Source organism: Suricata suricatta, chromosome 2 (genome assembly GCF_006229205.1).
Source record: "Suricata suricatta isolate VVHF042 chromosome 2, meerkat_22Aug2017_6uvM2_HiC, whole genome shotgun sequence".
Taxonomy (NCBI): Eukaryota; Metazoa; Chordata; class Mammalia; order Carnivora; family Herpestidae; genus Suricata; species Suricata suricatta.
Window position 1 is genome coordinate 114,068,690 of NC_043701.1, and position 25,470 is coordinate 114,094,159.

At 35.1% G+C, this 25,470-nt stretch overlaps 1 protein-coding gene across 1 annotated transcript in view; it reads right to left on the minus strand.

The window, feature by feature from the left end:
- Nucleotides 1-25,464, minus strand: part of PTEN (phosphatase and tensin homolog) — a 92,561-nt gene extending 67,097 nt beyond the window's left edge. The window contains exons 1-2 of the mRNA XM_029931700.1: nt 25,213-25,464; nt 306-390 (exon numbers count right to left, since the gene is read on the minus strand). Coding sequence (XP_029787560.1) covers nt 306-390; nt 25,213-25,291 — 164 coding nt within the window. The 5' untranslated portion in view covers nt 25,292-25,464. The remainder of the gene's footprint in view (nt 1-305; nt 391-25,212) is intronic.
- Nucleotides 25,465-25,470: the final 6 nt, after the last annotated feature.

A 25,470-nucleotide genomic window follows, 5' to 3' on the forward strand; every position in this document is an offset into this window, starting at 1 on the left:
TTTTAAACCTAATCCCCTACTGTGAAATAAAAGATAAAAACCATAGTGTAATGGAATCAGGCATTAACTTAGTTATTAACTTGGAAATTACATCACATATATCTGATCATGTCAAAGGTCAGTTCTTATCAATGGAGTTGTATTCCACTAAAGTCCATTAACTAAACAAATAAGCAGAGCACCAATATAGTAAAAATAAAGTTTGTATCACGAGTATATCATTTTCTATGGCTTAGAAATCTTCTCTAAATGGAAACACAGCATGAATACATCAATACTTGAAACAGAAAATTAAAAGTTCTTACCTTACTACATCATCAATATTGTTCCTGTATACTCCTTCAAGTCTTTCTGCAGGAAACCCCATAGCAATAATGTTTGGATAAATATCTGAGTACTTCAGTTAAGGAAATATCTGAAATATGCAATAATATAAACTACATGTACATGTCTTAAAGCATTAACTGATTATAAAAATTACCTATACTAGCAAAAGTCTGTCAATGTATTTATTTATAATGTATTTATTTATAAACCATCATGCATAATTAAAAAACACAGGTAAATACATTAATTTAAAAAAGATACTCAAAATAATGATATGGCAAAATGATTTTCAAATCCCTCTACCTAGTACATTAAAAATGTCCTCAAGGAAAAAATTAATTTCCATATTTACAGTAGTTAGGCATATGTAAATGAAAAACAAAAACCTCAGACTTTATAAATCACAGAACTCAAGTGATCTTGGAACAAAAACCAAGTATCAAAATAAAAACAAAAACAGATACACAACTTCTAATTTTTTCCTGGTTATAAAAGGCACCACAGCATAAAGAAAGGGAGCTACAATTAAGAATTAGGATGCCAGATTTAAGACCCGGCTGTTCATCTATCCAGTTATATAATTTGACATGCGACTTAACACTTTCAGGTTTCAATTTCCTATTTCACATGATTAGGCTGAAACAACCACAGTGATCTCTTCCAGTCCTTGCTATTTGCAACTTGGTAATACCGAACTAAGGTAGAAACTTATGCTTGTTTTTCATCAAGGTAATCAACATTTAGTACACCATTCTATTCACTTATGTCACACACTATAGTTGGCATAAACACAAACTTCTGCACTCCAGAAGCATTGAAAAAAAAAACCATAAAATAATCTACATTTGTATGTATTCTGGATCATACCAGCACTCATTTCTTCTTGAGCTCCACTATCCCTCTCTTTAATCTCATGATTTTTTGACATGGACCTTCCAAGACAGCCAGGCTAATCTGCCTCAAGCTGCTCCTCAACACCGTTCCTAAGTGTCCTACCCACCTACTTCCGGAACCATTCATTTTTCAAACACAATTCAAAATCCACCAAATCCAGTGTCCTTTTCTAGATCTTTTTTTCTTTACTTTCTGCTGCATTCACATTGAATTGATCTGAGCATTATTTTCAATCCAAAAATAATTATCAAATTACTAAAAGCTTTTATTTTAATATAATTTTTGAAAAGGTTTTATCCATAGTTTTACCATTGATTTGACCTAAAAAATATTTTAAGAAATACAAAAGCACAACATATACATTATACTACCTTTTATATGAAAAAATGCTTTTTGGATGAAATAACAGGTACACATATTTGCTCGAATCTGAACTTTCCAATGCACATGTGCACACAACACACACACACACACACACACGCACAATAACTGAGAAACTAATACAAACGTTTGTTTCATAGAGAAGGGAAGAGGCACAGGAAGGGGAGAAGCATACACTAAAAACAGCAACAACAAACGTGACTAAATATCAAATTGATAACCAGGAGAAAGGATTTTATTTGGACACTGCAATTTTACTGTACTTCTTAAGAGTTAGCACACTACAAGAACAAAAAAAAAACTACAAAGAAATTTTCTGACTTCTTCTGACAGTTCATTTTTATTAACATCAGTATGGATATCCTCAAGCTTTTTTCTTTATATTGTAGGGAAAAAATGAAATTATGCTAATGATCTTAAGATTCATGATTATAGGCATGAAAGAGATACCATTATTAAATCAAGGTATCAATGGGGTGCCTGGGTGGCTCAGTCAGTTAGCATGGGCTTAACTGGATTTCGGCTAAGGTCATGATTTCATGGTTCCTGGGTTTGAGAGCCTTGTTTCCATTGCTCTCTCTCTGCTGCTCCTCCACGTGTACACACACACACACACACACACACACTCTCTCTTTCTCTCTCAAAAATAAACATTAAAAAAAATTTTTAATAACCAAAAATCAAAGTAAAAACATTAAATATTAACTCACATTTGTTAAAATCTATGTTCTCTAGGTCTTTTCACTGAAATGTCCTAAGAGCATGTTACCTTAGAAGAAATAAGCAATTCTAAAACCCAGACTTCATCTATAATATCATAATACGTTAAAAGGTACTAAACTCCTTGGAACAACAGCTGATGCCAGGTATGAGGCAAGAAGTACAAGGTGAGCCCACGATTTCTTTCTGTGCCAGAGAATATGAAAGGCGTACAGAGACTAATGATCTGAAATGAAGGACAGTCCAATAACTAAAACTGTAACAATCTGAGAAAAATAAAAAATTTCAAATGCTAGTAAATTAAAATACCCTAAATAAAATTAAAACTTTGAGGCTATAAAGATGTTCAAAAGAAAAAGAGAACAAAATCTTTTTCATTTATTTGAAATGGCTATTAGAATAGTTTTTTCTTGGGGCACCTGGATGGCTCAGTCAGTTAAGCGGCCAACTTCAGCTCAGGTCATGACCTCACAGTTTGTGGGTTCGAGCCCCCCATCTGGCTCTGTGCTGACAGCTCATAGCCTGGAGCCTGCTTCGGATTCTGTGTCTCCCTCTCTCTCTGACCCTCCCCCGCTCACACTATGTCTTAAAATATAAAATAAAATATGAGCTCTTAAAAACAAACATAAAAAAATTTTTTTTTAAAGAATAGTTTTTTCTTTACTTTGAAAATAGCTAATGGGGGGAGATTAAGTATTTATGCTACTTTTCCTGTAGGTACTATATTTCAGGGCAACCAAATAGCCCCTTTTCATATGATAAAGAAATAACTTTATAGAAAAACACAAGAGAACTTTAAAAATCATATTTTGCAAACCCTAATAAAATTATTGATTAGGCAAGGATCAACAACTGGTTCTAAGGCAATACGTGAGTGGCTGATGAACTGAACTCTCTGGGGCCTCTGGGTGACTCAGTCAGTGAAGTGTCAGACTTCAGCTCAGGTCATGATCTGGCAGGTCATGAGCTCGAGCCCCACCCATATCAGGCTCTGTGCTAACAGCTCAGAGTGTGAAGCCTGCTTCCGATTCTGTGTCTTCCTCTCTCTGCCCCTCCCCCACTCATCTCTCAAAAATAAAAAAAAAGTTTTCTAAATTTTAATAATAAAAAAGAACTGAACTTTCTTGCAGTCAAAGTAATACCACACAAAATACTTTCTAGTGTAAGGAAACAAATATAACTGAACAATGGGCAGAAAAGACTGCCACCACCTAATTTCAGTGGTCACTCTCAGTATCATTAATTAAGTGGAGATCCTAGAACTTTTGATGTGATACAGTATGAAGGACATAGCATCATCTATGGTAGCCAAGCTATATTCAATCTGTGAATCCACCAAGTATTTAGGTATTAAACTATTCATTTACAAGAGAAAGAAAAACAAGCTGACATTAGGAGAGAATAAACTGGATAAATTCAAAAGGTCTATACCACATGACCCAATCTCTGCTCAAATGCCTTTTTATTTATTTATTTTGAATGTTTATTTATTTTTGAGAGACAGAGACAGAACATGAGTGGGGAAGGGGCAAAGAGAGAAAGAGACAGAATCCGAAGCAGGCTCCAGGCTCTGAGCTGTCAGCACAGAGCCCAATGTGGGGCTCAAACCCACAAATGTGAGATCAAGACTTGAGCTCAAATCAGACACTTAACTGAGTCACCCAGGTGCCCCTCAAATGCCTTTTTAAAAGGTGAGGAGGGGAGGGATGGGTAGCTAAAAAGACTTAAGGGTTTGGTTCTAAGAGCCAAGTTCACACGTACAATGCTGTTCTGGATATTGCTCTAAACAAACCAGCCGTAAAGAATATCTCTGCAGTAACAAGAGAAATGTGAATATGATCTGGGCAGTAGATAAGATGAAAATTTGCAGAAATAGAAAAGCAGACATTATTATTATTACTCACTGAAATAAAGGTTTCAAAAGAGAATATACAACGCTATGCCATGTTGGCATAATAATGTATTTATATCCATATAGACATATGTAGACAAAAAGATTTACAAATTAAGGTACTAAATGTAGTCCTCTCTAGGTGGCAGAAATATATATCTCTCATTTTTGTTTTACGTGTTCTATTTTATGTATTTCTATAGTGCACCTGCATCATAACAAAATACTGTCTTTTCCTGCATGACTTAGTTTCAGCTCTGTATGTTGTTTTTTAAAAAATGCTGAGTTTCTGCCAAAAAACATACATGTATATGCACAAATATATGCACATACACACATACATATATGTAATGAAAAAAGTATCTTAACACATAAATAGCATTTACTGTGTGGCAATTTTTGTCACTTTAAGTATTAATAAACTCACCTCAACCTCAAAGGGTTCTCTATTACTAGATTATCATTTTTAACATTACAAATATTAACTGTCATCTGTTAGTCTCACATAAGAAAGTAATCCCACCTAAAAACATAGCTCAATTCAAAGAGCTACGTTTTGGGGAGCGTGGGTGGCCTAGTCGGTTAAGCATCCAACTCTTGATTTTGGCTCAGGTTATGACCTCATGGTTAACTGGATGTATCCCAACGTCAGGCTCTGACTGGCAGCACAGAGCCTGTTTGGGATTCTCTTTCCCTCTCTCTCAGCTTCTCCCCCACTCATGCACTCTCACTGCCTCGCTCTCTCTCTCAAAATAAATAAACGTAGGAAAAAAAGGCCACGTTCAATCACTGAAATGTTTTATGGTGTTATGCCCATTCATGAGAAAAAGAAGAGAATGGAGGCTCAAATGAAGCCTAGAGCAGTATAATTCCTGAAAGTAAACAATCTTTACTTTGTAACTGTCTCAACAGCACCAACATATAGAAAATGAGAAATAACACTCAAAAAAAAATGAGGGAGCAGTAAGGACCCAAAGCAGTATCAGCTGCCACTTTCCAGAAATCCTACCTAAAAAATTATAAATATATATCAGACAAAAATATAAATTGAAATTACTGAAGTTTTTCTAAGCAATACGACAGAGAAATGTTTTTTATTCAAAGAAATAATAATTACTGCTACTAACAAACTTCCTAACTGAATTCTTAATTTCAGTGAAAACGCTAGAAAGACTTAACCACAGTAATTACAAAGTCCCTTGAAATGTAGTTATTTTCACCAGGACTAAACTCAAATTTATCCTTACACTATTAATACTAAGTAATAAAATTAGGTTTTGATTAACTTAGCTTAAAAACCTATTTGTCTATTACAATACAAAAATGGGGTTGTTACATACTCATTAAAGTAAACTCAATTGTCCCCCTCTTTCAATCACTTACACACATTGCACATTCTGAGGAAGGAGCACTGAGAACGTAATGCTAAGTAAGCAAAGCCTACTGCACCGAAAGAGTTTCTGTTCTATCAAGGAAGACAGACAACCAGATGTGCAACTGTGCCTACAACTCTATTGAATGTAAGATCAAGATATTTTGGGAGAAAGAGAGGGATATATTCTGTAAGGGCACAGATAAAGCTTCACAAGTAAGGCGATACACTAGATATTCTTTAAGAAGTCAGTCAGGCATCAGCAGACAGAAAAACAAACAGGAGTGAAGGTAACACTGCAAGCAGAGAATAGGACAGGGTTATGGAAATACAGAAAATATCTGGAACAGCAAACAGGCCCATGAGCTCACAAACAAAGCTCTACAGAGAAAGCAGCAGGACAGAAGATTAGGTCTAGCGCTAAGGATGCCGTGGCAGGGAGTTCAATTTAACCAGACAGATAAGGAGTCAGAGGCCAGAATCAACATCGGGGTCTCTTGCAGAGCAGCAATCCAATCCCTTCTTTACACAGAATCAAGGAATTCAGTCTTGTTAAGCTTGCATTTTCCTCAAATTCTCACCTTCCTTTTTCACACTTTACCCCATAAGTTAAATGCAGAGAACATGTGCCATGGTATGGGAAATACATTCCCATTTAATCCTAAAAATCCTACAGAGAAATGTTTCCAATTCATGAATGATAAAATTGAGAGTCAAAAAGACAGGGTAATTTGTGCAAGGTTCCACAGCCAATAAGTAATAAGTTATGATTCAAACCTGTTAAGTGCATAACCCAGAGCCCAGGGTTTTTATACCATGCTGCCTCACAAAAGGAGATTTCAGATTTTATTTTTTATATTTCCAAATCAATAATATAAACTTTACAAATGAGGCAGGAACAAATGGAAGTGAATTTTATTAATCAAATATTAAAATTTTTAAAAGATAATACAAAAATTACTGGCATTTCCAAAACTGAATGTCAGCAATAGTGAGTGCTGAATTTTGAAGCAAATATTTCTTATGCCAAAACTTAGGCCAATAAACCTCTAATATGACTTTTTTCCTTACCAGTATGTTTAAATTTGACATACTTTTTTAGACAAATTAAACCAAATAAATATAAGTGAGAAAAAAAATAATGATTTCTAATACAGAACAGCCTTAACCTACACTTACTGGATGTACTTTTAAATAACAAGTAGAGGGTTTAACATGGAATTTCGATCTAATGCCTTATAAATGCTGAGCACAAAGAATTATACTAACTAGGTCACTAAAGAAAGCCAAATATTTTTGCCATGTAGTAGTGTGGCGCCATGACTAAGAACATATGCTATAGAACCAAACTGCCTGGACTTGAACTCTAGCTTCAGGTACATCCTTTGCCAGTTGCATATCCCCAGCTTCCTACATAAAATGGGACTGATGAAAGTACTCATCATATAGGGTTGTTCTAAGGATTAAATGCATGAATATACTAAAAAATGACCAGAACATAGTGACAGATGTCTAACAATTGAACAAATGGTACAGACCTAGACCATAGGGAGCTTACCGTGACTATTTGGGTTTTTTCTCCCAACGACACTGACTTATTGAATAGCCTAATCCTTCTAAAGAGCATCAAAGCCTAACAGAAACCTTAACTCCTTGAAATCTTGACAACATCACTTGACAGTATCTAAGCACCTGGGTGGCTCAGTTGGTTAAGCACCTGACTTTGGCTCAGGTCTCACAGTTCTTGAGTTCAAGCCCCACATCAGGCTCTGTGCTGACAGCTCAAACCCTGCTTCAGATCCTCCCCCACTGCTTCTCTCTCTCCCTCTCTCTCTCTCTCTCTCTCTCTAATAAATAAATACATACATACATACATAAATAAATAAATAAATAAGAACAAATGTAAAATATTCCCAAATCCCCCCCAAAAGCCTTCTTTCCCCATTACTGGTTAACTCCCTGCAGCAAGCAGGGAGGTAGAAGAAATGTACACATGCATGCATGGCTCTTGCTTCAGCTGGAGATCCACCAATGCCACAGGAAATCTTTGGATGAGATACACGACATACAGTAGACAGTCTTCTTTGGCCCACCCTTTGAGCAAATGTGTTCAATTTGTTTTAATTAAGGTATAATTTACATAAAATAAAGTATAAGATCTTAAGTCTCATTGTCAAGTTTTGATAATTATGTAGATCATATTTGGACAGTCTTGATTCAAGTGCTACAACAATCCCATCTCATGCCACAGAATACTGAATGAAAGAAAAAAAATAACAAATGGTAATTAAGTCCCAAAGCCTGTCTACAGAAGTCAATTTCACCAATAACTGACATGCTATAATATAACATGGCTACTATATGAGCTAAATAAATTTTTTACTGGTTGTTCCAAGCATCCGATCATGACTTAAAACATAAAAGTATATTCTAAGCTACATCTAATTAACAAAACACCTTATAGAAAACAAATTGTGAGCTGATATTTCATACCTACCTTCTCAAAATTTTACTTGAACCTAAATTAATGAGGATTATATTACAAACTTAACAAGAATAACCAAAAATAGCTCCTTAAACCTTATTTTCTGAATGTGTTCCTGAAGGTAATCTGAATCTTAAAGTACAATCTTTGAAAATAAATCGGTTCTGAAGTTTCTTTGTAGCACTCAACATAATATATAAATCTACTTATCCCTAAAGAACTTATAAACTAAAATACTAGTATACAGTACTAGTATTCAAATCAACAACACGTTTTTTCCTGCCATAAGTATTTTAGGGAAAGATATTTCAACAGATCACATATAAGCTACTTTAAAATTCTAATTAGCTGAAAGTTAACATAATAAAGCTATAACATACATGCAACATGACTGGCAAACAGAAAGTGACATACAGATTCACAGAGGTGGTGATCAAGAAGCATGGAAAGCAAATCTGAAGTTGCCTGGCTCACAAGAGGAGCACTGAACTAAGCTGGCGACAGGGGCGAAGGAATAAAGAGAGTCAGACTAAAAAGAGGAATCGAAAGCAAATTAGCAAATAGCAGGACTTCACCATTTAATTTTCTTTTCCAGGCATTCATGAAAATTTTTCCCTGCTGTCTGTCAATGCTTTCAACTAACAGATGCTTAAGGATCAGGTGAGAGGAAAAAAAATTCAGCCACTGAATTCATAAGCTACATCAGGTCTACATTTTTTCCCAACAAATTTTAACAAGTTTAAATTTAACAAATAGCTTCTATGTATATCAGTTATATCTGTATGATCAGTTTTACTCATCAAATTATGCTTTGATAAATAGCCACTCTCATAGACCTTACAGGATTTTTTTCATTTAATGAAAATTTTTATATTTCTTACTATTTATTTTTCCATATTAAATGCATAAAATGTTTGTATCCGGTTTCTAAATTGAAGACTCATATGGGTAGGAAAGCAGAAATAGAGGAGTTCCTTGACTTTTCCAGTTGATAAAGTGCTAATTATTCATTATTTGAGAACAATTTGTCCCAAAATACAAAGCATATAATCATTTCTGATATACAGTTTTATATAGTTTGGTACAGATCGAACTAATACAACCAAAAATCTTATTTTCTAAAGTACCACAAAGCCTGAACTATAGAAATATAAAAGAAAGAATGCTCCCAATAACGGATATTTTAAGAACAAAAAAGTAATGGTTGGAACAACAGAGGGCTCAGGAACACTGACACATTTCCTGGGTGCCAGGCCCTGTACTAAGCACTTCATGCATACTATCTTTTTAATATAGAAGACCAGAGTTCCATCCTCAGCTCCGCAATTTAAAAGCCTATGACTTGAGGTAAGTTACTAAATCTCTGGGCCTCAAATATTTTTTGTTCCTTTTTTCTACAAAATAATGGTTAGTATCTGCTGTAACTTCTTCACTGGTTGTTTCAAGTATCCAATAAGAGACTGAAACCTATAAACTGAAAAGGGCTCTACACTTGTACTAAGAAGTTATTATTATTTGAGGTTGCATGGGTCAGAAATGTCCTGTTATTTAATTTTAGTTTTAATGTCTCATCACAAGGCAACTCAATATGGTGTTTTTATAAACAAATTATAAAAGAAAGAATTCCAATATATTCACTTAAATTCACTTTAGCATCCATTTTAGGTTCCTTTTAACACTTCTAATTTAACTGCCCACAGTACCAAACCAGAAAAGAAAACTGACTGCAAAGTAATTTATGAACTCTCCTAGAGTTTTCTACTCCTCCAAACAATAGAACCTCACAACTTTCTCTCATGTTATTATACCAACTTGTCTTGACTGAAAAGTTTACACATATTTTTGCTTTGAAATGAAGTATAGATCCCACTAAATTTTTTTAAAATCTTTTTCTAAGTAGGTTCCACACCCAACATGGGGTTTGAACTCACAACCCTGAGATGAAGAGTTGCATGCTCTTCTGACTGAGCCAGTCAGGTGCCCCTGAATCTTACTTTCCAAATAAAAACATAACATTCTTCAAAGGTAACAGCAAGAATGCTAGTGATTCTTCTACTTAGTAGCAATACTATACATTGGTTCATCTGACAAGAAATCTACAATCTGTAACAAAGAACTATGAAACTGTCTTCCCTTTTATTGCAAACACCCGACTCTAATATACTCTAAGAAAACAAACAAAAAAGTAAACTATACTTTTCACACTATTCACAACAGTGCTGTTAATAAAGGAAAAAAATGGAAATAACCCTAACATAGTATGGCAAGCAAAATGTGGTATTCATCCTGATGAAATATTACATAGATGTACATATATATAATATATATCTCTCTTTAAAAATAGCAAATACCCAATGAGAGATAAAAATTACTTCTGTGAACAAATACATAAGTATGTAACTATGAGCATATGTACATTAACAAAGAGGGAAAGATAATTTCCCATGACATGCACTTGACACGGAATTAACTTTTTTCCTACTGTTTAAGGTTAAGATTACACACAGTTTTCCCCTTATTATTTTCATTACTTTTTTTTTCTTTCCTCTTCTTTTTTTGGTGGTGGGGGTGGTTATGTTTAAATAAAGTTGCTTTTACAACACCAAAGACTTAATATAAAAGGTAGCTAATTTTTTGCATGGGCCTCAAGCATATTGTAGTATAGAGGTGGAATTTAAGGATAGGTATTAAGCAGGCTGTGTTTTAGCTTGTGGGCAAGTAATAAATTGTATCATTTATCTTGAATGTATCATAGATAAGCTGCTATATAATGATAGCCACTTCAGATAGCTGTGAAATTAGGTGATTAACTAGTTGTTACTTAACCTTCTAATTTCTGTATAAGTCTAATTACATGAAATAGAAGTTGGGGTTCTGATTTTTTACTCTGCTTATCCATTTGGAATGTCATTGTAACTACTGTATTGTAAATGATGGAAAATAATTGCGTATGTTAAAAAAATAGTGTTATATTCTAAAAAAAAATAAAAAATAAAGAAAAAAAAGATTACACACAGTTTTTAAAAAATACTTTTTAAAGGATCAAGGCAGGCACTCTGAACTTTATTTAAATTTAAGCAAATCAGAACCATGGAAAAGTATCTCATCAAGTCACTGATAATGCAAGCAATACTCTAAAATCCAAAGTACAATTTTTTAGTGTATTAGCTAAGGGATTATTAGTCCCCTCAATGAGTTTAAACAATTTTTCTTTAGAGTTGTTATGAAATAATATATCTACAACTGCTCAAGCCTACATCTGTGAACCTCTAAAAATTTAAGTTGCCCAACCAACTGGTTTTAACGAGTATAAGAAACAATTACCTCTTCCTAGGTCTCTGGATGAATACGATAAGCCTGATTTCCTGTTTCAGAACTCTGCTGCTGTTAAAATACACACATGCATACCCCACCCCCCTCTCTATGGGGTTTTGCTCCCACTAAAAAACATCCAAGACTGACTACTAATGACAAATCAAATAAAATATAGTTACAACTTACATAACAACTTTTGAAAAGATTATTAGGTCAACAAAATGCATTAGACATACTTGTCAGCATTATATACCTGAACTAAGCCAAAAGCTAACTCTAATTTTTACAGCAAAATCACAATAAAGAACATGAAGAATTAGAAAAGTTAAAATTATAACACTGATCTAGCATTACTATAAAGTATTTAAGAGTATCTATAATGCTCTAAATTTTATATTCACTATTAGACTTATGCTACTTTTATAATTCATGCTATTATAAAAGTCATGCTTTTATCATTTATTGTACCGTTTTATCTATGGTATTTGGGCTACTCTATACAGTTACAGAAAATGACAAAAGGCTATTAACTTCTAAAGAAAACAAGACATTCAAATAGGTAAGATACGGAAGATAACCAGGGATGTGTCAAGAGTTTGAGAATAGAGGCCTAGTAATATTTAGTGCAAATTCACTCAATCTTAGTAAACTGCATTTAAACAAACAACAATATTCCAACATTTCCAACTATATTGATCTTTTAGATGCAACCATGCACCAATTTTCCAATATTCAAATACTACTACACATACTAGTTCTAAACAACTGTGTGCTACACTGCTTCATTTTATATTTGGCTTTAATATAATAAAATCACGTCTCTTTATTTTATATCAAAGCCAGGAAATCATTTGGATAGGACTTTATTTTTTTTTTTCAATTGGCAAAAATAGTTTTGCCTAACTGCAGTATTTTAATCCTGGGTAAGAACAATGTAAACCAGAAATACATGTGGTTTTTAAAAGACAAAGGCACACATACTGGCATTCATTACTACATTAGGAAGAATCATATTATTGACCTTATGATAACTGCCTTGTTCTAATATCGAAAAATATGATTCGTATTCCCACTATGAGCGTTTTTATCATTGTATGAACTTTATAATCACTTGAATAAGCTGACTATCAAAAAAACTGAAATATACTGAAATATTAGTCAAATTTTATATTTTAAATTTTAATAATTTGCAATTTTTAAATATACTAAAAAATATGAGAGCAAATCTACACTGCTTGGTTTGAACAGGTAATCCTTTTAATTTTCACCAGCTACCCTTAAATGCTTGTTCCTGAAGCACTATCATTTAATATAAATCTAATTACTACAATTGGGAAATAATGCCCAATTACTGATCATAATTAGTTGTGATATCTTCATATTCAAAGGAGAACAAACTAAAAATCTTGGAAAATAATTAAGCTGAAACATGAAAGAAAACACTTAGGAATCAACCCCGTCAACCAATAAAACTTTTTAAAAACATGAAGTTCCATATACAGAAAGACAAAAATAAGAGGAAGGAGCTCTTAACACCTCACATCCTTTAAATATTATTAAGTAAACAAAACAGATAATGACTTAGTATTTAGATAAACATCTCACCTAACATGTGCTGCCTCACTTCATGTTATGCACACTTTATCTGTCTATCCAAAGAGGCACCCATTCTTTCCATGGCCTACAGTGCAGACCCGAGTAAATTCTATAAACTGATACTGGTGAAACGATCTACTTCATCAGACATGAATTTGAAATTGGCCAAGATCTTCTTTCTTATACACACACAAACAGTTGGACGTGGGAACATAAATCCAAAATCCTATCTGAACTGATTTATTATACTAGGTCACATTAATCATTTGTCATGACAAACTTCTCAATAAGAAACATAGTCAACATAATAAATAAAAGTAGATTAAAACTAATCAGATCCTATTAAGCCCAATATGCAATTTTAAGGTTTTTTTTTTTTAATTTGAAGGTGGGGGATTTGTTTTTTGTTTTTTTGTTTTTGAGAGAGACAGAGAGACAGCACAAGCAGGGGAGGGTCGGAGAGAGAAGGAGACACAGAATCCGAAGACAGGCTCCAGGCTCTGAGCTAGCTGTCAGCACAGAGCCTGATGCGGGGCTCGAACCCACGAACCGTGAGATGATGCCCTGAGCCGAAGCCGGTTGCTTAACTGACTGAGCCACCCAGGTGCCCCAATTTTAAGGATTTCTATGCAACCTGGCCAAGACCAAGTTCTTGGGGCTGAAAAAGAATTAAGTTATAATGAATTATAATGGCTTAATAATGCAACCTTATAATATGGCTCAAAATGCAACAGCAAAATTTTAAATGCAGAAAACTCATTTACTAGCAGAAAGATAAGGATTGAGTTGTACAAGAAAGCGGAGAACCTGAAAAATATTTAAAGCAAATATTTAAGGAATACATATTAAATCAGTTCCCTGATTCAGTTCTGTAATAGTAAATTCCTATATATCAACTGCTAGGAAAACTAACAGTTCAAAAATTCCAAAATCTTGTAGAACTTAATACCTCAATTTAAAACATGATGTTTCCACTTAAATATCCAAATAACCTTGTAAAACTAAATGACTAAATGCCAGACTTCCATTACATAAGCTTTAGCTTTCAACCAGTATCTCTGCACTTGGGTAGAAAACTATAAACACTGGCATAACTACTGTTTTGTTTTTGCAAAAGCTTAAATTTTGATATTAGTCTTTAAAGACTGTAATTAATAGATGATTCCAAAACCAGAAATGTCAAGACCTCTTATATCAGTAGATTATCTTAACTTTTCCCTATGTTTTAGTAACAGATGGTGAGCCTTAGTTCTTGGACACAACACAATAATCACAATCTGTGTGACCTTTTCAGTATTTAAAAAAATCCAAATAGCCTTAATTACCAGAACCTTGGTATATTTTACAGTAATACAAATAATTTTGATCACAGTGGACAGAAACTAGATATGCAAAACTGCATCATACTTTCAGTGTACTGTTATTTATTTTACATAAAGTCCCTACAACTAGTCCATGAAAACTCTTCAGACATCAGATTGCTTCTTTGGTTTTCAAAAAACATACATGTATATGTTCACAAAGTATTTTTTACCATTACTTTGTTTTCATTAGCACCAAGAAGGTATATACCATACCTGGATCAAAGTTTTCTTATGTTTAAGAACTGAAACAATTTTACCTCATTTAGAAGAATGTTACTCAAACAAGTAATTTTGTTTAAAAAAGAAGTTTGTTTCTTTTCTCGATATTTTTGTTCTAAGTACATGAATTAATACATTCACTGAGATTTATCATTTAATAAGGTTAAAATCATCTCCCGATTTTAATGCCTGACACTTGAAAAATCTGACACTAACAAATGCAACTTTTGATTATAAGTGCAAATGCACAGCAAACCTTCATCAATAAATATCACCAATTACGGAGGCAACTATAACACATAAACTGTATCATTCAAAATATGCTCCAGGGAACAGTAACATCATGACAAGCCATACCCTTTCTGATTAAACACAGGAAAGCAACAGAGTTATAACTACTTTTAGTATAAAATCTGATAGTTTATTCAAGTTACTTCTGTATCCACTTTAATTTCAATACAGTTTAACTTCCCTACAAAAGGAAAAGGAAATTTGAGAGATCCAAAGTGTGTACATAAATTTTATTGTCTTACTTAAATAAGTAAAACATGCTTAAAACTTTCAATATGCAATAGCTTTCCTATAAATAATCAAGGGGGAAAAGCTTCAAGTGTCCAGCACTTCATCTTTGTGAATCAAAATCATGAAAATCTTTCCTAATAGTTAGGTCATCTTAAATCTACTCTAAAGAAAACTCAGAAAATAGCAGGAAAAAATATTAGCCAAATACTGGGAACAAGTTAAATGTGTAACTACAGGAAAATAAATATTTCTGATAGCCTCAACATTTAAAATAATTAAAGCAATTATGGAAATTGTATCAAAATGTACACACCTTTTAAGTTCACTCTGATGAATTACATTTTTTGATTAATTATATTTTAAAATAAATGCACATAAACTAGCAGCTAAATGGAAATGTGAAGTTTCAAAGAAGTAGGTCAATGAGCATTTTTAAAAATTTTCTTTAGTTGTATATTGATAAAACAAAATTTTTAAAAGAAATTTACTTAGGTATAGTAAGCAAATGAAGTTTATAATTCATGTAGTGAAATAAATACCATAAGCCTTACTCAATTAAATTATAGCAATAAATGCCATCTGTTTTCCTTAACAAATCTGAAGCTATCATATAATTAGCAGTCCTGGTTCTAAAATATTTATCAGCATCTCTGGATATCTACTGTAATTTCAAAAAGAATCACACCACTCAGTCAAAACTTAAACTTCATAAAGTTTAAGATAGGCCTGACATTTTATTCTGCTTGTGTAAAGTGAGAAGCAAAGTAAATTGTAAAATCAAGCAAACAAAAAAAGAAGAAGAAAAAAACCCTCACAGCAAACAATCTATTCCTAGAACACTTTCGTAATAACTACATTTGTCTGCCCTAAAAACAAAACAAAACAAAATTCAGATTCCACCAAGCTACTCCCCTGACAGCTTCTCATCTCTGAACTAATCTAAGCTCTGTCCTAATTTCTTCTAAAAACTTCACATTAATGCAAGTTTTTTCATTAGATAAAGCACTTTAATTCAACAGGCTGACACATAGCAAAGTTAGGGTCTAGAAAAGGATGGAACACATCCACCAGGGCACCTCAGAGTCAGCTCTACTATCCTTATCTGGAAAGATACGAGAAGTTTTTAACAACTTGTCAGAAATTTGCCATTTTGTATCAACACACTTAACTCCACCATATCTGACTATAAGTGTGTAGTGCAGACTTTAGTGTAAGACTAAAGAATGCATTAGACAACAAAAAAAACAAACACACTGGGGACAAAGTATATCTCAGTAGCTCCACAACTACATAATTAAAGGAAACAAGCTAAAGATTACTTTAAAATGAAAAACTATTGCCAATATAAAGATGAAAAAAAAAGGTGGTTTTTTGTTTTTTTAAATAAAGCATATTCATCCTGTTAGTTTTATGTAATATCCTTCTGAATACCTCCCTTAATGGACATTTATACATTTATTGAAAACGTCTTCAGTCTTTCTAAAAGAAATTCAAAGCAACACTTTCCCAATCAGCCAAATAACACATGAGCCTTTTTCAAATAAACTTTTTTTTGTCACCAGTGATATCTTCTGTGGGCAAAGTTCTCACTATAAAGAATATTGGTCTAGCAGCAGTCTGAAGACATAGATTGTAAAAGCCTAGCTCCATCATTTATTAGCAAATTGAAAGCCATACCCTTCTAAACATCACAGCCAAATGCAAAGGCAGTAACTTTTATCAAATATTATACTTATTATAAACCAGACACTTCACACCTTCAGAGTTTTTCAACCTTACATTATTGGCAATCTGGGCCAGATAATTCCTTGCTGTGGGAGGGACTGTCCTGTAACGTGCAGGATGTATAACAGCATCTCTGGGCTGCTACCAGATGCCAAGAGTATCTCTCCCCACAGGGATCTTGCAGCTATGACCACCAAAAATGTCTTCATGCACTGCTAAATGCCCAGACAAGGTGGGAGGGGGCCACGCCCAGTTGGCAACCAGTATTTTGAAACACCTAGCCTATAGTTCCAACATACGTAAAAACCACCCTATGAGGATTTTTACCACTATGTTAGACATGTGGAAAATAGGGTTCGCTAATGTTAAGCAGTGTATCTTTTATCACACAACTGATAAGTGGCTGAGCAAGGATTTAAGCTGGACTTTAGGTCTAGCTGACTCATAATCCTAAATCCATGCTCTTTGTACTCCCCCATGCGGCTTTTCTAGACTTATCACCTCATCAACATAATCAGAATAATATGCGCTGTGTTGAGTTATTTAGGGTTTACAAATCAACTAATGCATTACAAATTCTATTAACCTAAAGGAGGTAACACCTTAAGGATTTGTTTGATTGAACATAATACAGTCCAGTGGTTGACAAAGTATGACACCCTCCCCCCCAGACCACCAGTATCAGCATCACTTGACCCAACCTTGACCTAATATTCAGAAATTCTTGGAGGTGGGCATGCAATCCATGGTTTATCAAGCTCTCTGGTTATTCTGATGCCCTCCATATGACATAACATAATGGGAAACAGCATCCTGACTGGAACTCCATCTCTACTAGCTCTTACAAATTACTGATTCTTACTGGAGCTATAATCCCTATACTACAAAAAAAAAAAAAAAAGGATAGCAATACTTGCTCTCTCAGGCTCTTTTCTTCTTTGCAAAACTAAATGAGCTAAAGATTAAGAAAAGGTTTTGTTAATAAAAGAAAAAACTAAATATAAAACATTGTTAGAATACATGCCAGCTAATTCTACATTAAAAAGAAAAAAATTCCTGATTCAAGTCCTCATATTTCTCTTACTTCATATTTCAAAAATTATTAAGAATGTTAAATAAATTTTACATCATGGCTAAATAAAGCCTGGCACAACACAACTTTCACATTAAGAAACAAACAAACAAACAAACAGGAAAAGCCCAAGCATTCCATTTGATCTCTAACAGACTCAGAGTAAAATAATTAATAAATACACATGTAAAAAACAAACACCTAAAAATCAAGCTACTTAGTAACATCACCCAAACCTCATTTTAAAAGTAAAAAAAGTTTCCAGTTCTACCTATTTAATCTCCAATCAGTTCAGAATGACTAGAATACTCAAAAGAAGTCTCACTGATTCATGAGAGCAAAGGAATTTTAAACAAAAAAAAAACTGCACTGATTTTAAGCAAAGAGTTGTTTGAAATTTGAACATGTATGCTGGATTTATATGTCACTTTAAGAATCCATCTAACTTAAAAAATATACGATTCAAGAGGCGCCTGGGTGACTCAGTCAATTAAATGTCCCACTCCGGCTCAGGTCATGATCTGTAAGTTCAAGCCCTACGTGAGCTCTGTGCTGACAGCTCCAGATTCCGTGTACCCCACCTATTCCTCCCCCACTCACGCTGTCTCTCTCTCTCAAAAATAAATAAATGTTACAAAAATTTTTTAAAGAATATGTGATTCAAATCACAATGTATTTCATAACACCTTTAATAATTAGACACTCTAAGAGGTCAAAGTATTAAACATATAAAATTGGCAGAATGCAATCCTTGCAATTACTAGCAATGAAGAAATCCTGTCATTTTAGCCTGAAAATCTACAAAAATCAAAGGAAATAAAATTCAGAACTATTCTGAAGGGACACAACAGTATTAAATCAACTGTAAGTTCTGGGTAGTGATATAAAGCAAAACACAGATGGCATGTGGTATGAGAGAAAGAGGGTTTTCAACAACTCCACTGTCCTAGAAGGAGGTCAAACTGTTCAGCTCTCCCAACAAGACCTGGACTGGACCAAAACTACAGCTAGTTAATACAACACACAACAAAAGACCTAGAAGTCACATATATAATGAGACAGGGCACCATTCATTCTGCAATGCAAATAAAGAAACAAGCCCAGAAACTCACTGGAAATCAAGTGCTCCAGTACTGAGAGTACTGGGAAACAGCTGAGGGACCAGCAGGGGCAAAAGGAAAAAAGCAGCATCCCTATGCATACATGATGGCCCTTACTAAGTAGATCTCAAGCTTACTCCATCCTCCCCCACACCTGGAAAGAATGAATGAAGAAAAAAAAACCCTTTAGTTTTCTTCCCATTTGCAGGGCCTAAAATTATGTTGAGACTCTTGATTGAATGTGAAAATGGGATGTAATATGACACAAAGTTTTAACACTAAATTAAAATTCCTGTATTATATGAATGCACTGTGAGATTATATTAAGTGTAAATTGTACTGTAGTAGATGAAACCTGGCATTCAAAGTTGCATGCCTCTCCCAAAACTATGAACTTAAAAGAAATGCTAAGATACATACCTTTATTGAAAAAGTTTATATAACTTTTATATCATCTGTTAAACGTTCTAAGATTACTCTTCATGAATAAAATATAGGATATTTAGGTTGACTATCTTTATCGCTAAAGAAAACTTATTATAACAATTTTTACTATAAGACATCTACTTCACTATGCAGTAACACTAGGAAGTTTTTGCTTACCTATCTTACAGCAAATCCTGTGTTGGCCTTTTCTCTGGTAGACGGTGGGAGTGAGCAGACAGACCTTCACCTTTCGTGTGTGATGACACTGCTTACACTCAACGCTCCTAAAGGGATACCCCAAATTCAACCCCTACTCATAGTCTGAACCGACTAAAATTCTAACCTATCCAAAACTGAGGAAATTCAGTTACAGTCACTGCTCCTCCCATAATAAATGAAAATACAAATTATAAGTTTTTTAGAGCAGCAGTTACCATGTATTTACAATGTGGCAGGCAGTATGCTAAGTGAGTCACTTAGATCATCTCATTTATTCTTCAAGATAAATTTTACAGATCAAAACAGATGGAGATGAAGTAACCTACTCAAAGTCACCCAACTGCTCAGTGGGAGAGCCAGGAGCCCAATACAGGCAAAAGTCTGGCTCCAGAGCCCACACTGCTACCCTAACATCTAAAATGAAACAACGTACACACAATGTGTACATAAAACTAATACTCAATATGTTAATGCAATTTAAAATAAATTTAATCTTACTTGAAATCTATAAAACAATATCCACTGAGATAATCTCTTTAGAGAATTCATTTTTAGAAATATTAGGATAGTTTGCTAACTTTACACTTATTTACACACACAAACCAAATATTCAAACACTTATGTTAGATCCACTGTCCATATCTGAAGTGATAACTACTTATGACAATTAAAGCGTAGAATCCCCATAACTGCAGTGCGTAAGTAGTCTTCTTGTCCAGACCATGCGCCAGTTAGGACATGCAGCCATCAGGTGCAGCCACTGTACCCACCTCTCTCTCAGTACTCTCCACGCTACCAAGTATAAACCTAATATCCTAAAGATGTCCACCTGTCTCATAATGCAAACTGCTGCAAATGAAGAGAATATGCTGAAGGGAACTAAAACTTCCCACCTAAAATTAATTCACCCCTAAATAATGAGTACTCTTCTTATATTAATATTTTTCCAATAGCCTTTATTCCAGTGCAAATTATTTTAAAAGAGCCACATTGCTAATACCTTTTGTGTAACCAATGAAAAACATTTAAAAAAACAGGGAATAGGTGAAGAGTCAAATCCAATATACTAACTTCACCTTTCCCAAAACGCTTCTGAATCACCTTGCAAAGAATGCGTGTGGCAGTAGGTGGCCTTCATAAAACAATTAATGATATCTGTTTGCTCAGCAAATCCTTACCAACTTAAGGTCATGCAGTCTAACCTCTACATTATTGATATCTAATAGCAGCTGCATTAATTTCAAAGCTACCAGACGGAAAGCAATTGTAAAACAGAACTGAGTATTTACTGAAATCATTATTGACCCCTATCTCAGAAGATGACACAAATGTCTATCCTTAGAACAAATCCTAACACCTTTTCTTAATGATTCAGGTCACAAAAGAATTCTCCAAAACCGACACTGCTTAAAGTTTATCTAACAAAATAGAGAGGGATAAAAAGAAAAGGCAAGTAAAGACTGAAGGTTCTACAAGATAGAAATAAATCTTCAAAACTAATGGTCTCTAAAGGAAAAAAAATATGATATCAAATAAATATTTTATACCATCATTAATAACATATCCCCTGGAAGCTAAATCCTTTTATCACCACCAAGTGAAAAACTATCACATGCATGCACACTTCTAAACTTCTCTTTAAAAACTCCATTTCACATACAATATTAATATAAAAACATTTACTACACATTTGTCCTACTAAAAAGGCTGAGGTCAAAATTTAAATATAAAATGTTTACGGAGAGTGAATTAATGTTGAAACTTTGTGCACTGATTCTCCCATAATAAATAGTCCTTCGTTATAAGTCACTTAAGTAATCACTTCAGTGGCTTAAAAGTTATTAAAAAGTATTGAGCTACCAACAAATGAACAAAGAGCAAAAGGGCAAATCTCAAAATGAGAACATGTGAAAATAAGAATTGAAGACTTTGCTTCTAAAAAGTATGGAAATCTGTAGGTTTGTAGGGGCGTCTGGCTGGCCTCAGTCAGTTAAGCATCTGACTTCGGCTCAGGTCATGATCTCACTTTCGTGGGTTCAAGCATCGGGCTCTGTGCTGACAGCTCAGAGCCTGCTTCCGATTCTGTGTTTCCCTCTATCTCTGCCCAACCCCCGCCGGCTCAAGCTGTCTATCTCTGTCTCTCAAAAATAATATAAAACATTAAAAAAATTAAAAAAAAAAAAGAAGTTTGTATGTTTTAGGAGAAAGCAGATATACTGGTCCACCAAAAACTAAAATATTGACAGCTACCTTTCTGACGTTGTTAAAATAAAATTCTAAAAGGTAAGGAACACCAATGCATCTTTCTCTACACTTCCTAAACATACTTTAAACTAAAGTGGTTATAACTCACCACATTTTACAATGTTTATTCATCTAATGTTCATTTAGTATGTCATAAGCAAAGTAAATCTGCACTGAGGACTCTACTACTGTGCCAACTTTTACAATGGACAGCGGTTAAGATTTCTTTTCCCTTACATTAAATCATATAAATTTTAAATTACTCTTCTTTCAGATCTCCTTCATTCTTAAATAATCTTTGAAAATAAAGTCTGTAAACTGTCAAACAGCAATTAGGTGGCCCTCATTAGGTGGTCATGTTGTTCAGAAAAAGAAATACACCTTAGCAGACATAAGGCAGTGTAAAATTAAAATTGTGAATAGAATTTTTTTTAAAACACCTCACAATGCAATATGGCCATTTCAGTAAGCACCAATACTAAAAAATAATATAGCTAACTTCAGTAGTCACTGTACCCTCTACAAGTTACAAAAATATTCCCTGTGGTTAATATTTGAAAAGACCCAAACTTACTGAACAATAAAAATACATACAACCAAAGCCTAAAGTTTCCATGAAATCAAAAGACACTAAATTTTTTACAGTCTCATGTTTAGCACTTCTTTCCAGACTAACAGTAAGATACCAACAAATTATTTTTAGAATAACTCAACTTTGCAAGTTGAGTATTTTAAAACTGAACAATGGTCCTCATTTCTCCTCTGAGAAATCAGTACTTTCTTAACCTTTCTTATCAGATGGCAATACTCCAATCACTACTTTCATAAAGGAATTTACCTTCTCACAGGCTAGCTGCTGAAACAGATACCACAACCTGCCAGAGAGTCTTCAATGGCCATTTTAATTTTCCCCCCACAATAAACACAGAACCCTAAAGTGAAACCAAGCAAACCAAAGTGCTTTGCTGCATCAAAATTATTGGAAGTACGACTATCAAAAAAGTGAGCCCTTCACTGTTTTTTTCTAAGAGATTTTTTTTTCATATCAATATTTGGCTCAATAAAACCACAACTCTAGAAATTAAGTGTTATTAGTCATTTGATGCAGTATTTGATACTGCTTTCTATGCATACCATAACTACAAGCACAGTGTTGGAGAAAGTTGTGTCACGTAAATGTCACATACAGAGGCAAATATGTGAAGTCAAAGAGAACTAGCCAATCATCCCACTGCTCACATGTAAGAACCTGGCAGAATAATTTTCATCTTAAAACCCTGACAATTTCAAGCAAATAGGTAAAAATAGTCTAAACGTACTCTGTATAATAAAAGCAATCTACCAAACAGCATTCTAGACATTTTCTTACATGGGGACTTCTCTTAAAAAGAAGCATTTAACTAATTTGTTCCTATACACCCAGATGACTGTCAGTTCCTACCAACAGTAGACTGCTTTCAAAATAAATTACAAGCCAGAGAAGTATTCCCATAACTAATTATCTTCTGGGCAAGCAGGTCAAGTTCAGCCTTCCTAGTTCTGCGATTAATGCAGACTCCGAAACTTCTAAATACTCCCTTGAAATATTATTTTTTAACTTCACAGAAAACATATGTTTTGTGTGCTACAAAGCTCCTCTTCATCTCAAAACACACACTCGGGCAGACATAGCTGTGCACAGCTACAGAATCCAAAGGAAAAAAACCTCTTCAGACAGAAAACATGTTCTTCAAAAGACAAATCTTCCCAACGATTTTTGGCAGGACATAGAGACACTTCAGCACCACCCTACCTTTAAGCAAAAGGTTTAGTGGTATTTGCCAAGAAATACTTTTTTTATCAAGAATCCTGTATTAGCGCTTATGCAATTACATAATCTTAACAGAGTACTGCCCACAGTTGCAACTCACATCACCCAAATTTTGGTCTTAAGGCGGCCTTCTACAAGGTGCTTCGGTCACCTCCGACCAATAACTGAATTGTTTTTCGTGCCTCCTGCCTACCAGGAACTCTCCAGGTCTGTGATCCTTTCCATTGGGGGTGGGGGGGGGGGTGGAGGAGGTCTCCATCCCCATCCTTGATATCAAAACCTGCTTATTACACCTGAAACTACATAGATTAATGCCTGAGAACCACTATGTTTAGTTAGAGGTACAAGGGCCTAACTTCCAGACAACCAGAATGCTACTGTTAAAATTCTCGGGTTTCTGTCTTGAATATTCAACAGCCTGAGTCAGTAAATTTAATACAGCCTGTGAAAAACTGCTAACAGACCTGCACGGTCAGAAGCCCGGAGTGATCCACCCTGGCCAGCATTTCTGGTGATGAGCTGGAAAGTGACACTTGACGTGATACAAGAGTCGGAGTAAAATGAATGCAAAACCCAACGTGTCAGAGGACCCGACCCTGCGATTCTGGCATCACAGGAACCCTTCGGTTCCAGGGACGAAGTCAGGCTGATCTCTGCAACACCCAGCAAGCCACACATCATTATCATCCGGGATCAAAAAGCACTCAATCCCCATTCCAGTCCGTGTGACAAGACCGCTGGATATAAAGTGCTACTGACCTGCACATTTCGTGCCCCAACCTACATCTCCCCACCAGCGGGGGGGCAAATTTAACAAAGATCCAGCAAGAACGCCTTGGGAGGCAGATTACGTATGCCACTATTGATTTCTGGCTGCAGAACTTCCAAATGCCGTTTCAAAGTTGTAATGGACTTCGTTTAAATGCACATGCCTACTTTTGCCCTCAAACAGAACACCATATATGCCGAAAAGGACTCTGCTTCCAAAGTTATGCAAATCAGTTTACAACTCAACATTTTTTTTAAAAAAGTCCATCAATGAAACCCAGAAAACTAAAAACAATCACTGCAAGATTCTGATGCAACATGCATACGTGAAACACTAATTTTCATTTTAATCTAATCTATACCCTTGATCTAGGGACTTACGCCAAGATTTAATCGAAATATGCTCAACCTCAACGCGTCTAGTTTTCTGTTCGTTTACCAGGGCGGATTAGCGAGCTGGCTAATCCACTAACAGCGCGCTCGATTCCGTATTAACGGACAATGGCCCTCAGGCAGAGACCCCCGTGGACACGCCGAGACAAGCAATCTGGCGCTTTGACACTTGCGACCAGGCAGAGAGTCCCACGGAGCCGAACACACCCAGAGAAGGCACCAAACACACACACGCGATCGGAAAACGCGAGCGGGGCCGGCGGCCACGGGTCCCCCGCACCACGGGCATTTGTCGCCTCCGTCTGCTCCCACGTTCTAAGAGACAAGTGACAGAGGGCAAGAGAGGGGGGCAGCCGCAGAAATGGATACAGGTCAAGTCTAAGTCGAATCCATCCTCCTGATATCTCCTTTTGTTTCTGCTAACGATCTCTTTGATGATGGCTGTCATGTCTGGGAGCCTGTGGCTGAAGAAAAAGGAGGAGAGAGATGGCAGAAGCTGCTGGTGGCGGGGCTTCTTCTGCAGGATGGAAATGGCTCTGGACTTGGCGGTGGCGGATGCCCCTCGCTCTGCCGCCGCCTGGCCCTGGACCGCAGCCGGGTAATGGCTGCTGCGGCGGCTGCTGGATG